We start from the raw sequence: 15536 nt of genomic DNA on the forward strand, positions 1-15536 counted from the left end.
GGTATAGAATAAAAAGTTTAGCTTGAGAGCTATTCAGGAGGTGGTAGAAGGATCGGGATCTATAAGTAGGTTGACTTTGTAGAGTAGATCCTATGTGGTGAGATAAGGGTTACAGAGGAAAGGATAGGGGTCAATAGTAAAAAGAATCATGAGTAGAAGAAATCCCCAAATAGGCCAGTGGTGAGAGTAAATGAAGGTGAGCTACTCAGAGGCCTGGATTTTGGTTGGTGACCAAAAAAAAAAAAAGTGGGAGGAGAATGTGGAATGTGTTCCATGGACTGCTCTTGAGGCTTTTAGACAGATGAAGTCCCAAGTAGTGCAAGAGCCATGTGAGAGTAGCAAATTTTAGGCTCTACTTATCATTTAAAAGGAATGTCACTGAGAATTTACTTATCTTATCTCTGAAGAGTTCCTTTCCTCAGGCTGTTAATGGAAAATATGCATCTATGTTCATTCCCTGTTTTAAAATGTATTTACTTTTTATTCAAACCACTCATACCACATTCCTGCTATATATACATTAATGTTCCAGAAAATAAAATAAAAATCCTTATCTTTACCTCTGAGAAGCTTGCTCTCTTATTGAAGTTGTGAAAAATGTGCACAACTTACCTCATATCTGTGGGTCTTGGAAGAAGTCTTTTTTTTCCACTAAAGTAGACTTCAAAATCTTCAGTCTTTAGCCTGTGAGCATAGTCAATGTATCCTGACACCTCCTGCCCATGAGAATTTCTGTCACGAATAAAGATCACGGACTAGTACATAGAAAAATAGAGAATGCAGAGAGTAAATGAACAAAACTCATTTCAGTAAATTTTACATGATAATAAAATCTACAGTTATTGAGTGATACCTGTGTTATACCCTATTCTAAGTGCTTTATGCTTCATACTTACCATGATCCTATGGGGTAAGTATTATTATTTTCTCCTGGCAGTGAAGAAATTTATGAAAAGTTAACTGAACATGCATATAATGTTTATATATAGCAATTGTATATAACAATATCAATAAATAATTCATAGAAGTCTTCCTAAGGACAGACATTATTTTCAGTATTTGAAAATAAAACATTATTTACTTTTTTCCCAGTCCCATTGTCTTCTCTTTGTCATCATTTTGCAAGTTAAAAAACTGAAAAACAGAGAGGTTGAGTACCTCACACAGCTAGTAAATTGAGAAGCTCAGATTAAAACCCAGGCTCATGTGTTTGTACTTCTAATCATTACATTCTTTTTCCATTTAAACAGCTATATATTTTATGTTATATATAGAAAAATGGGGTCCCTTCTTTTTCTTATCATAAGAGTCAAAAAAAATCTCTACAAAATTAAAATCTCTTTGCAAATTAAAATCTTTTGGGACTTCCCTGGTGGTCCAGTGGTTAAGACTCTGTGTTTCTATTGCAGTGGGTGCAGGTTTGATCCCTGTTCAGGGAACTAAGATCCACATGCTGCACAGCATGACCAATAAATAAATAGTTTAAAAAAAATGAACCACTTAAAAAAAATCTCTTTACAAATTAAAATCTCTTTAGAAAATTAATTTTATAGGTCAAACCTATACAGAAAGTACATATTTCTCCTTTGTATCAATTCCTTCACAAATATCTTTGAGCAGCTACTACATGTGAGACACTGTTGAATGTGCCAAGGATACAGTGATAAGCAAGACAGTAAAGGTCCTGATCTCTTGGAACTTATGTTTAGGTAAGCAGAGACAGACAATAGACATGAAGAGAAAACAATACTTACAGTGAGGGATAAGTGTTATAAAGCAAATAAAGAAGATGGTTGGCTAGAGGAGTTGGTGGTGGTGAAGGCTACTTTAGGTAGAGTAATCAGAAAAGACCTTGAGGAGGTATTTAAGCCAAGACTTGAAGGCTAAGAAGAGGTAAGCCTTGTAAAGATCTAGAATAGGAGCCTATCAGGAAAAGGGAACAGCTGGTAGAAAGGCCCTAAAGTGGAAACAAGGTAATGCAAATAGAAGAATTGTAGTCTTTTCCTGCTCAAGCCAGTAGACATTGATCTCAAGTTCTAGGAGGAAAAAAAGAAAAAGAAAAAAACACTAAGTGTAATTGGAAAAGTTCATAATGTATTCATTTCCAAATCTAGATCAAAATGTAGAATTTCATGGAGAAGTTCTATATTTGGAAGAACCTGTAAACAAGCCTTCATTTTCCTCTTGAGCAATTACTGGATTGTTACTTGTTGGGTCTTTGTGTAGTCAATTATAGGGAGCACTAACACAGGTCGCCTCAGATAGCAGAGTTTCCAAAAGGGTGAAGTTAGAAAATTGAAATAATTCTTTCCCCTGCTACACCTATGAAAACAGGTTGCTAACAATATGCCAACAGAAAAATGGAGGAACAGAGACACAACTTAGAATTATTTGTTATTCTGCTGATGCTTCATCTTCCAGCTTACTATGGAACAGCATTGGGTGCTGAGCAGAATCCTGAGGCACTTTCTTAGCCCAAGGGGAGGGAGGGTTGTACTGGATTAGTGATGTTTCCCATAGATATGCCTGGATGAACTAATATTCATTGTTATTTCTGTGCCCAATTGTGTATAAACTCAATCCATAGTCCTTCTCATTTCCCCCATGTAACTCCCAGTTAAATTTATATGGATTTCTCCATGCTTTTAGTCACCTAGTTTTTACTTTATACAGCACAAAATTTAAATGGATAGTAACTTAGACTTCTTGAGATTCTCACACAACTAAACCAATAACTAACTTTGCTGTCCCTACTTAAACAAGGCCATGAGCTATACATATTTCATATGTAATACAAAAGGTGCTTGTAATCTTTATTCAATCAAGGCTGCTCCTGATGTAAGGCAAATCATGCAGGGACTGAGAGGGGGAAAAAGATCCAAAATAAGTCCTTTCCTTTCAAAATGGAACTCTATTAACAGAAAAGAAAGCTCCTCTGTCTCTCTCTGTCTCTGTTTTTGTCTCTGTTTCTCTGTCTTTCTCTCTTTAAATGAGAGATGGACCAGCCTTATTCTTCTAGCAGAATAGCATACCAGATATTGTAACTGACCTTCCTGCTGAAAACAAATAAGAAATCTGGATAAAATCTAAAAAATAACTTGTAACATGCATTGATACACTGGCAAGAAAATGATGAATACTCAGAGTCCAAGAAATAAATGAAAGCAGGAGCCCAGAGAGGAAAGCAGAACCCTAAATTCATCCTTGTCTTGCAGGGATTTGCCCAACCTTAGAGAATCTCAGCAAAGATTTCATGATTATGTCAGGTGGGGGTGACAGGAAACAAAATCCAGTCTTTCAGATAGAGAGACTAACAGGACCTATTGCAGCAACATAAAGCTGAGAAACAAATAAAGGATGAAAAAGAATCTCCACTGTGTTCAGAGAAAAGAAGAATCATTCCAGAGTTACATCCAGAGAAAACACTTTTATGGTGAACAATATATAGATTTTTTAGACCAAACAAACAAATAAATAAATAAATAAGAGACTTGGCTAACAACAGCCTCTTGCTCAAAGAAATTCTGCAGGATGTACTTCAGGCAAAAGAATGTGACTCCAGCTGGCAAGTTAGAGATAAAGAGTAGAATAATAAGAAAAAATAGAATAGATAAGGAATAGAATCAAATATTATAAATATATAGGTCAATATAAACAAATGTTAACAGTATCTTCTGTAATAAAAATAACAGTATGCCTAAAATTTTTTATATAAATGTATGTTTGGAGAAAGTTGTCAGAGTTAAAGTTGGAGTGTCTAAATTTTTTAGAATGAGGGCAGCTATACTGATTAACTTTAGAATTTGCTAAATATGTATGTATAAATTTGGGTCACAACAGGAGATAGTGTATATCATCTTTAAATTATTAGAGGATAAAACAAAGTGAGGAAAAAGCAATCAATCAATGAAACAGAAGGCAAGAAGGAAGAGGAAACATTTGGAAGAGGCAGGACAAGTAAAATACACACATGTAATGATAGTATTATGGGCTGTATTGTGTTCCCTCAGAATCCATATGTTGAAACCTAACCCTGAGTACCTCAGAGAATGTTTTAGACAAAGGACCTTTAAAGAGTTAATTAAGTAAAAATGAGCCCATTAGGGTAGGCCCTAATGCAATCTGACTTTATAAGAAGAGGAAATTTGGACACACAGAGAGACGTTGGGGGGTTGTGTGCATGGAGAAAAGACCATGTGAAGACACAGTGAGAGGAACCATCTGCAAGCAAGGAGAAAGGCCTCAGAAGAAACCAAATCTGCCAACACCTTGATCTGTTTTGGACTTCTAGCCTTGAGAACTATGAGAAAATAAATTTCTGTTATTTAAGCTACCCAGTCTATGGTATTTTGTTATGGCAGCTCTAGCAAATTAATACAATAATAATAAATTTAAATAATTAAGTAATTACAATAAATGTAAATGGCCAAATGTTTATGTTAAAAGACAAAGATTATTAGAGTGAATACAAAAATATGAAGTAAAATATAAGGTTGAAAATTAAATAATCAAAGAATACACAAAAGAAAGTTCCTATCCAAAAGAGAGCTGGTATTGGCATATTAATATTAGGCAAAATGGACTTTAAGGCAAAACGCATTACTGGAGATGGAGAGTCACTACATAATGATGAAAGATTCCATTTACAGAAAGATATAATAATTCTAAACTTGAATGAACCTTTGAAAACATAGCCTTAAAATAGCTAAAGCAAAAATTGATAGAACTGTAGAATAAGTCATCATCACTGTGGTAAATTTATCTCTCTCATTAAGCTCTAGATCCAAGAGAATAAATATTTAAATATTATAGAATAAATATAGATTGTAAAGAATTAAAATATACAAGCTTGACTGTTCAGTTTTTAACTTAGTCAAGTACCTAAACATCTTTAGTCTTTAATGTTCTTGTGGATAAAATGACTGATTGTCTAAAATGATATATATTTGACCATAATTTCACTATTTTACTTCATTATATATATCCTTGCCATGTGTGTTAAAGCTCTCTGCCCATGGAAATCTGAATAAATTTCAAATCTCACTTCTCTAGTCTTGTGAGAGTTAAGTGCCTGCTCTGTGATTTTTGTGAATCCTGAGATTTTGGGGTTTTCTGAAGCTAGATAACTTCAATTAAGGCCAAACTGGGTATAAGTGTGATTCCCTCCATGTTCACTGTGTGTCTTTGGGTGGGTTGTTCAAACTCTTAATGCCTCTCTATATTCATAAGTCCTATGCTCTTAAATAGGTTCCTGCAAAATCCAGCAAGTCTCTACACCAAACCAAACTGAACACCCCCCAAAACAAAACAAAACAAAACACACCAAAATAAACAAGAGGCCAAAATCCTGCTTGGACCTAAGCATTTAGTTAGTTAAGCCTCCTCTTTCTTTTTACTTTTTCCTTTTTATTGAAGGATAGCTGACTGATTCTGTATATTTTCACTTACATGTGAAATCTAAAAAATAAAACAAATATAACAAAAACAAGAAACAGACTCACAGATACAGAGAATAAACTAGTGGTTACCAGTGGGGAGTGGGGGGGGAGGGGCAAAATAGATGAAGGGGATTAAGAGGTATAAACCACTAGGTATAACATAAATAAATTACAAGGATGTAATATACAGCACAGGGAACATAGTCAATGTTTTATTATGACTTTGTATGGAGTATAATCTATAAAAATATGGAATTACTATGTGGTACACCTGAAGCTGATATAACATTGTGGTTAAGCCTTCTTGCAACCTCTCCCTTCTACCTGTTTGTCTTTCCACTCTACAGAGTAACAGAATAATCTCTTCCTTTTGTCTTGCATGAAACTGCTAAATTCACATTTAGGTGCTGCCAAAGCCTTACCTTCTGCCCTATTCACCCAATTTGTAAACAACATGCAAATACTGTTTCTTTCCCAACAGGAATTCTGGTGATCATTGTATTTACGATTCCTTTTATTTTCAATAAAAACAAAATGTTCAACTAAAATTTCTATAATTTTAGACCTAGGAAAATATTCAGAAGGAGCTGTTTTCACAAAAATCTGTACAGACCAAATGAAAATTACTTTATTCATATCTTTCCAAGTATGGTTACATATGTGTAAAAGTATATTTTTAAAAAAAACTTTTTAGTAAAATTAAAAAAAATTTGCTAAAATGAAAAATCTTCCTAATGAACAACACGCTTTATGAAATTATTTTAAAAATCTGGTTAGAACTGTTGATGTATAGTAATTGGTGATAGTCAGGAAATTACAAATTTAACTTTAGAAATGCATCATTAAAAAAGCACAGTGTAGGGACTTCCCTGGTGGCACAGTGGTTAAGAATCTACCTGCCAGTACAGGGTATATGGGCTCAAGCCCTGGTCCAGGAAGATCCCACATGCTGCAGAGCAACTAAGTCCGTGTGCCACAACTTCTGAGCCTGTGCTCTAGAGCCCGCGAGTCATAACTACTGTGCCCATGTGCCACAACTACTGAAGCCTGTGTGCCTAGAGCCCATGCTCTGCAACAAAGATGAGCCACTGCAATGAGAAGCCCGCGCACCACGCAAAGAGTAGCTCCCCGCTCACTGCAACTAGAGAAAGACCACACACAGCAACGAAGACCCAACACAGCCAAAAATAAATAAATTAATTAATTAATTAATTAATTTTAAAAAAAATCACAGTGTAGGGTAGCAGAAAAACAGTAAGACAGAAGAGGTGAGAGGTAGAGAATTAGAATGAAGTTAACTAATGCTCTTGATTAATTAATTTAATATGTTCATTTATAAAATGTGTATTTTCCTCCAACGTGAATACTAATTACTCCTACCATTAATATTACTATCTATCATCTATTAAGAACCCACTATGTTTTGAGCAAAATATTAGCTTTATATTTATCATCTTATTTAATTCTCTAAAATATATATAATGGCTAGATAGCATTATTATCCTCATTTTATAAATGTAGGACCTCAAAGCATTGAGAGTTTGAGGAACCTCCCAAAGGACATGCAGCTAGAGAGTGGGGCACATACACTCACACACCTACTTCCCATGAAGCCCATGCTCCTAACCACCATGCAGTGGACACACACACCTGGATCCAAATGCCGACCCTGCCACCTTCTTACTTTGTGACATTGGTAAGTTAGTTATCCTTTTTAAGATTCAGTTTCCTCTATTACAAAATGGTCATAACACCTGCCTCTTAGGGTTGCTGTGTGAATTAAATAAGACTATTTTTGCTAAGCACATAACAATGCCTAGTACATGATAAAACCTCAGTAAATATTACCTATTGCTTAAAAAAATTTTACTATATTGTCACTATTGTAGTTATACTGTGTTAAGAGTTTTGTCAATACCTTTGGGATAAGGAAATGGAATGATCATATCAGAATTCCATTACCTAAGTTTGTATAATTATGTTTAGGTTGCAGTACATGTTCAATTCATTTGTTAAATTTAGTCATCCTCAGTTAAAACTTTGGATGTATTTTGAAGTTAAAATTTAAACAATCTTTCCAGGTATTTATACAGGATGGGCCTAATTGACAGTAAAATCATGATTCTGGCATCCACAATGGATATAATAGGTTAACAGAGCCCCTTTGAAGAACCAGGTTTATTTCAGCTTGAGTGTGACATATTTTAGTAACTGAAAGCTTTTTTATTTGGATACCTCTGTTGTTTCAATAGGAATTAGAAAAATGTTATAAATAATTGTTTTAAACTTCTCTACTAACCTTTCTTTTTCTTTTAAAAAATATAATAGCTTTATTGAGGTATAGTTTACATAACATAAAATTCATTCTAAAGTTTTAAGTGTATAATTCAATGACTTCTAGTAAATTTCTAGAGCTGTGAAACACAATGTAGCTTTAGAATATTTTCATCACCCCAAAGAGATCCCTTGTGCCCATTTGCAGTTAACCCTGTTCCCACCCCCAGTCCCAGGCAATCACTAATCTACTTTGTATCTCTATAGACTTTCCTTTTCTGGATTTTTTTTTCATATAAATGGAATCATACAATATATGGTCTTATTCATTCTAATAACTTTTTAATCAGAGTTAATTTCCCAAAAGACACATGAAAACTCTATACTTTATATATCGAAGGGCTCTTTTAAATGATGATGCTATGTTTATAAGAGGAAAACTTCCAAAATGCTCATAGTCCTTAGATAAGACCCTTTAATCTTTTCTAGAATAATTCAAGTTACAACCAACACAAGTATTTCAGTAAATCAAATGATACTCATTTGAAACCATGAATAATGGTCTACATTTATTTGTAACCTAAGCAAAAGACACAGTTTTTTTTTTAAGTAACAAAAACAACAATGAAAAGCACAAGAACAAGCTATTGATCAATATCAAGATACAAGCATTCCTGAAATTGAAGTGGGGGGTCAGACACCAAGGAGCATGTGGAACCTGAGATTTTACTGAGATGGTCTGTGACCTCAAATGTGAATCAAAAGACTTATGGAATGCTTAGTTAGGTCCTCATTACTTCTCATGTGTTGGGAAAAGATGAATTAAAGTACAATTTAGACCATTAATATATCATTTGGATCTCTGGCTGCTTGTGTTTTCCCAGAAGTGGATTAAAATACAAATTCATAAACTTGTTATGAGTTGAGTACATGTGCTGCCTGATTTTTCTTGCCAAACACTAATGAGGAGGCATAAACCTGATACATCGAAACGGGACTTTTTCAACAGTGAAGCCAAACTCGGTTAAACAAAAAGCGCACTAAGCAGTATGTTGCTGCACAAAAACTGAAACATCCATTTCAGAGTATGAAAGCTGTCAGACAAGCTAAGTACTGGTGACTCCCCCACTGAGACTGTCAGCATGCTCCCTGATAAAGACAAATGAAGAGAGAATTTTATCTCCTAGAATTTTAAGACTCTGGAATGCCTTTATGAATCATTAGTTTTAGGGAATTGTTTTGTTTTGGAAGAGAAATGATTTTGCAAATGGAGTCTAAGTTTGGACAAACAATTGTTTTCTAACATTTCAAAAGGTCTGTCACTATAAATTTCTCTGATACAAGTTATTTTCCGAATTTTTTATGCTGATAATTATTTCAAAATTCTATATCTTCTTATTCATTTGCTATTAGACATATCTTTTCACTATTCACACACTTCTCAGGGTTATGTGAAAGACAGCTTTTGTCCTCCCTGTTGGAGCCTTATTCTCAGAACCAGCAGACTTTTCCCTCCACATCCTGTTGCACAAAGCAGGTCACAGGCCAGCTGAGATTCAAGAAGCAGGCAGAGTGACTTCTCTTCTTGATGGGAGCACTTGCCAAGTGTCATTGCAAAGGGGCACGGATAAAAGACAAAGTGAAGAATGGTGGCTATTTTTTGCAATCTATAAGTATTTACCATAAAGAACCTAAGAGTTTTGCTCATATTTCGACAGTTGGAGATTTGATTTCTGAAGGGAATCATTGACTTTATTAATTTTTTTTCTCTCCCAGCTTACAAAAATGTCCATATTTAAAAAGGTTCTTCTTTGCGTTACCAGTGAGGTTAAGAACTTAGGAACGTCTGATCTCACTGTTAGTATCCAAAATGTTCTGGAAATTTTAATGAATGAAAATAATATTAAAAGTATATATAAGCTCTAAATACTGGAAAGGAGAAAAATTATCATATTTGTATATAGAATGATAATTTACTTAGAAAATCAGAGACAGCTAACTGAAACCAGTACAAAATATCTACACAAAAAAATAATAGCTTGGTTTCACACTAGAAATAACCTATTAGCTATTGTGCATATAATCTTTATTTTCAGTATGCTTTTAAAAAATTATAACATTCTTCCAAACATCTTTTATGAAAAACTTTTCTAAAATAACATAAAAACTAAACAAAGAGGCTACATTGCTGAAGGAAATATATTATTATAAAATAAATGTATTAAAATTTTAAGCAAAATACCAATGGGGTACTTTTGATTCCTTAGAATTTTACCTTGAAGATCGTGGTTAACATTATCTAAGATAATTTTGAAAAGGAAGAATAAACAGCAGAACTTGCATTATTAGATATGAAGTTACAAAAATTAAATCTTATATCATTGGTAGAGTGACAGATGGATAATGGAAAGTAATACTTCAGAAACACACCCTTACACACAAATGTGTATGCGTATAGTGTATATGTTTTTCTATAGCATGATATTTTCTAAATTTTCTATAGTGAATGTATACTCTTCTTTAACTACACGACTCCAAAATCTTTTCTCCAAACATACCACTCTCTGAACCTCCACCTCCTATTTTTCTAGCTCACATAATCTGGAAGCACTTTCAGATCTTTGGAACTGCTGATCCATTAAACTACCATGTTTCAATGTTTACTACCCTCTTTATATACTCGTTTTCCGCTTTATACAGCTAAGATTCCATGGTGGAGCATCATAATTGTTCACTTGCATACCTCTTCAAATTCCTTGCACGTATCCTGTTACACTCATTGAAAAAATTCCAGTACTGTTTCGACCCAACTTTCCTTTTATTGTTTTTGCATAGCTATGACTGAGTTTGGCAAGAAAAAAAGAAAACTATAATGACTCTTCTCACAAATATTAATAACCATAAACTCCTTTGGACCTATAGCACTTGCATAATAATTGTCTATGATAAGCTCTTCCTCTCTCCCACACTCCCTTTTTTTTATATCTTCTCTCCTCAAACTTTCAACAATATCTTTTTTTTCCCTCACATTCAATGATTTTTCCCTCTGAAAATAGAAGCATCTTGGGAATTTCCTCTGCTTGTTACCTGAGCTCCCATAACAGTTTTAAAAATATTTTTCTTTTTGCACTTACTATTTTATATTGTAGTGTTCAAGGTCCTTGGAGACTGGAGACTATATCTTTATCTAACTTTGTATGCTTAATATCTCCCCTGGCCCTTGGTTCAAAGAACATGTATAACTAACATGGTTTTGGATTTGAGGTGATTAAACAAAGTCCAACAAGATAAACTGCGAGCGTGCTATTTATTTAATCATGCTTCACAGAAAGTGTCACCACGTAACAAAATAATACTAGTGCTAAGAGCTAACTTTTAAAGAATGTTTACTAAGTGCCAAAATTTCTCTCATTTAATCCTAACACAAGTCCCACAATGTAGGTAACATTATTAATCCTATTTTACAGATAAGAAAACTAAAGCAAGAGGAGGAGCTAGGGCCCAGGCTTATATGGTTAGTGTATCAGTCAGAAGTCCAACAGAAAGCAACGGCAACATTTGTGTATGTACGCAGGGATTAATGGATGGCATATATGGTCATCACAAGGGATCCTGCATGAAGCCAGGGCTACTAGTACTGAAACTGACACTATCCCTACCACAGGCCTCCCCCTCACCCCCAAGTGGGAGAGTTTATCAGAACCCAAGAGGGAAGGAGAGATGCACAGGCTGAGAGCATGCTGGAGCAGAGCAGATAACTGATGTCAAAGGACATAGATAGCTATATGTAATCTCACGGAAGGAGGATCAAGGGAATAAATACCTTCCTGCTGGAGCCTCATATTGGCCAAATCTAACCGGGTCCAGATCCCTGATACCATGCATGTACCCCATAGAAGCAGCCTCCCTAGGTAGAGAGTAGGGTGGAGAGAATAATGGAAGAGGCTATGAAGAAACAAAATCAATGTATGTGGAATAGTTAGTGATAATGCTGGGATTTGTACCCAAGCATTTGACTATGAAGCCTCTGCTATGCTCGTGGGGTGGCAGGCAGGAACAGAGGTTTCCTTTACAATTCAGATTCCAAAAACAAAGTGATTCTTATGAACAAAGGGATTTTTACTTCCTTGCCACCATTAACATTGATGGAACATTCATTTTGCAAGGATAATACAATTGCTTAGGAGAATAAGACAATCTGGGAATAAGAGAAAAATGACTATGACATCACATATAGATTCTTTTTAGCAAGCTGATAGGCACTTCGAATTTTGCATGGTGCTATTGGTTTGGATCAAAGGGCTTCAGGCATGATCGAAGACTAAGAAATCAGAAATAAGAGAGGCTGACAGAATGTGGTCATCCCAGTGGGATAACTGCATCCTGACAATGAAGATATGACAAAGCCAGAACATAGTCTCTTCAATTAACAAGACTAATTGTGGGTTAAAACCACTTCCTTAGTGAGGAGAAACTATAAATTGGTATCTGAACTCATTATATAGTGAGGTTCTATAATTCATTGAATATGAATGTGTAGTAAATTATTTAGCATTCTCATTATAGACTGGATTCTGTCAACCTCAAAAAATATTTTCATTGTCTCCATACAATTCGAAGTTAAAAAACTCATCTATATCTCTTAATATAGGCTTCTGAACAGAGTTAATCATACTTTGCTTTGGAGGGGCTCATTCAAATATACTTATTGAAAGAACAGTGTGCACTGGGCGCTGTCCTAGGTGCTGGAGATACAATACTGAACGAAATAAGAACCTGACCTCATGGAGTTCACAGTCTAATGAAGAAGACAGGCAACTTCTCCATATGGAAATCTGGAAGGAACTTCTTCTCCTTTACCATCTGGGCATTTTCTCTTATTCTTAGAACTCATTTTCTTGGAGGATTTTGTGGACCTCTGCCCCTATGCAGTATCTCCACAGAACCCATTTCTTAACTCTCCTCTCAACTATCATACTGTATCTTATTGGTCTCTTGACTGTCCCCCTGTTAGACTGTAAGCTGCTTGTGATCAGGGATGTTACCATCATGTACCTTTGTTCCTCCACAGTCAAGCCTCATGTCCAGCACAGAGAAGACATACAATAATGTTTATTGATTAAATGCATAACTGAACAAATGAGAGAAGAAAAATATCTTTCTTCTACCCACTTTCCAAACGTTAACCTCAAAATGGGCATGAGTCATATGCACACTTGATGGCGAAAAGTTAAGAGTCACAATTTATTGATAGTCCTCTATGTGACAGGGGCTTTACTTGCATTTCTACTAAGTAAATTAGGCATTTCTATTTTCATTTTTTTAATCACATAAGAAAAATATTATATTTTGCCCAAGGACTCACAGCTAGTAAATGGCCGAGTTGGAACTCCGAATGGAAGTTTCCAAACTCAAGTCTTTGTTCTCTCCAACACCAGACCACCTCCCAGCAAGCATGGAAGAATGTCTCAAAATTAGTTGTAAATTGTTGCTATGACAATGAGCACATTCTCTAGTAAGATGTCCTCAACCCTATGTATAAATTAGGAACATGGTGGGATTGTAAAAACTCACACTGCCATACTTTGCCTTCTATACAAGATTGTGCATGGTCTAAAGGATATTGCCAATCAACATTGCCTGGAAGTGAGTATCTTCTGGAGGAAACAAGAACTTATCCAAGGGTTTAGTAAGTGTCCACCTCTCTGTCCTCAGCCCCCAAAGAGAGGTGATGCTGTCCCACCCAGCAATCATAAGCAAATGAACAAAGGAAGCCTGTGCAGCATTACCTGGAATGTGAAATGCAGGGTGACCATGTGGACAAGTGATCCCCAACCTTTTTGGCACCAGGGACCGGTTTTGTGGAAGACAATTTTTCCACGCACGGTGGGGGGCAGGGTGGTTCAGGCAGTAACACGAGAGATGGTTCAGGCAGTAATGCGAGCGATGGTGGGGATGGTCCAGGTGGTAATGCAAGTGAGCGACAGGGAGTGGCAGATGAAGATTTGTTCACTTGCCCACTGCTCACCTCCTGCTGTGCGGCCTGGTTCCTAACAGGCCAGGGTTTGGGGACCCCTGATGTGGAGAGTTAAAGGGATTAGGTAAAAGCTAGCTGATATAAAAGTAGCAAAGTCCTAAACAATATTCAATGCTGAATACATTTCAGAGGTATGGGACGGGGAGTCAGTGGAGACGAGACTACTACTAAAGAAAGATTTCAGGTCATTCATTCATTCTCATGTTCAATGAATATTTATTGAGAATCCATAAGCAGATCGCTGTTCTAAACACTGATAATAAATGGTGAATGAGATAAGGTCCCTGCTCTCACTACAATGCTTTTCAGTAGAGAAAGAAGAATCATAAATAAGTAAACAAATAATTGTAGGTATAGATACTGTGCTGTGAGAACAATGAAGTTGATATTAATTGGAAAGGACCTAGCTACTTTAGATAGTGAGTTGAATCAGGCCTCTCTGAGGAGGAAATGTTTTAAGTGAAACTTGAATAATACAAAAGCCATGGGAAGATGCTAGGTAATAACATACCAGGCAGAAGGAATAGCAAATGCAATGGTCCTCTTACAGGAAATCGCCTGGCTTGTTCAAAAATACAGAAAGAAGGTCATTGTGTCTGGATTACTGTGAGAACAGAGAAGTGGATGGGGAAGGGATGACATGAGATAAATTTTAGGATTAAGTAGGACCTAAATTTTATAGGCTAAGTGGGCTCTAAAAATGGCTTTCAATTTGATTTAAATGAGATAGGTCTGCGTCTTTATTCCTGCCCTGCCACTAGGTTCATCAGTACCATTTTTCTAGATTCCACATATATGTGTTAGCATACAGTATTTCTTTTTCTCATTCTGACTTACTTCACTCTGTATGACAGACTCTAGGTCCATCCACCTCACTGGGGAGGCTGGGACGAAGTGAGAGAGTAGCACTGACATATAGACAATACCAAATGTAAAATAGATAGCTAGTGGGAAGATGCTGTATAGCACAGGGAGATGAGCTCGGTGTTTTGTGACCACCTAGAGTGGTGGGATAGGGAGGGTGGGAGGGAGGCTCAAGAGGGAGGGGATATGGGGATATATGCATACATATAGCTGATTCACTTTGTTATACAGCAGAAACTAACACAATACTGTAAAGCAATTATACTCCAATAAAGATGGGAAAAAAATGCAATAGGAAGTCACTGAGTAGTTTCATGTAACAGAGTACCATGAGTTTTAATTTAAAGACATCGCTGGAGAATTTAAAAGGTCTTCTGGAGAAGAAAGTATGGGGCTGGAGCAGATGGTGTTGTGAGAAGAATGGAGGATGGAACAGAAAAGACAACTGAGATGTATAAGACTTTGTTCCAACCTTCAGGACTAGAAGGCTGCTGCAACCAATATGAACACAACAGCCATAAATTCTATTTAGTCATGTTTTAGACAGTAAATTGGCATTTAACTTACATTATTGTTGACGAAATGATAGTAAGATTGGATTTAGCACGAATACCCCAGACCCTCAAATCCTATCCACTACCCACTCCTGCAAAGCATCTGAAGGAAATGAAAACTTAACGCTAGTGAACATTCCTGATTACTCGGAGGTTCTGTTGGCAACACGTGGTGTCATAGCCTAAGGACTTAGGCTGAATCACGTGAAAGGGCAACTGTTATTAAGGTGCCCGAGGTGACCCTGCATCTAAGATTATAGGTGGCTGAAAGGCATCCTCTTCCCACATCCCATTTAAGCTCACATCCAAGCTTCGGCTATTGTTATTAAAATCTAATATTCATTAAACGACCAAACTGGGTCATGCACT

The 15536-nt window shown here is 36.0% G+C and overlaps 1 protein-coding gene and 1 non-coding gene across 4 annotated transcripts in view; one reads left to right on the plus strand and one right to left on the minus strand.

The window, feature by feature from the left end:
• Nucleotides 1–15536, minus strand: part of CFAP299 (cilia and flagella associated protein 299) — a 624040-nt gene that overhangs the window by 98120 nt on the left and 510384 nt on the right. For all 3 annotated transcript variants that reach the window (XM_012536874.3, XM_004280160.3, XM_004280159.3), the window contains one exon: nucleotides 613–755. In XM_012536874.3, the coding sequence (XP_012392328.1) occupies nucleotides 613–755 (143 nt within the window). The remainder of the gene's footprint in view (nucleotides 1–612; nucleotides 756–15536) is intronic.
• TRNAR-UCU (transfer RNA arginine (anticodon UCU)) lies at nucleotides 1367–1439 on the plus strand. The gene has a single exon. It is a non-coding gene; the product is annotated as a tRNA-Arg (tRNA).

The sequence above is a fragment of the Orcinus orca genome, chromosome 4, assembly GCF_937001465.1.
Source record: "Orcinus orca chromosome 4, mOrcOrc1.1, whole genome shotgun sequence".
In the NCBI taxonomy this organism is placed as follows: Eukaryota; Metazoa; Chordata; class Mammalia; order Artiodactyla; family Delphinidae; genus Orcinus; species Orcinus orca.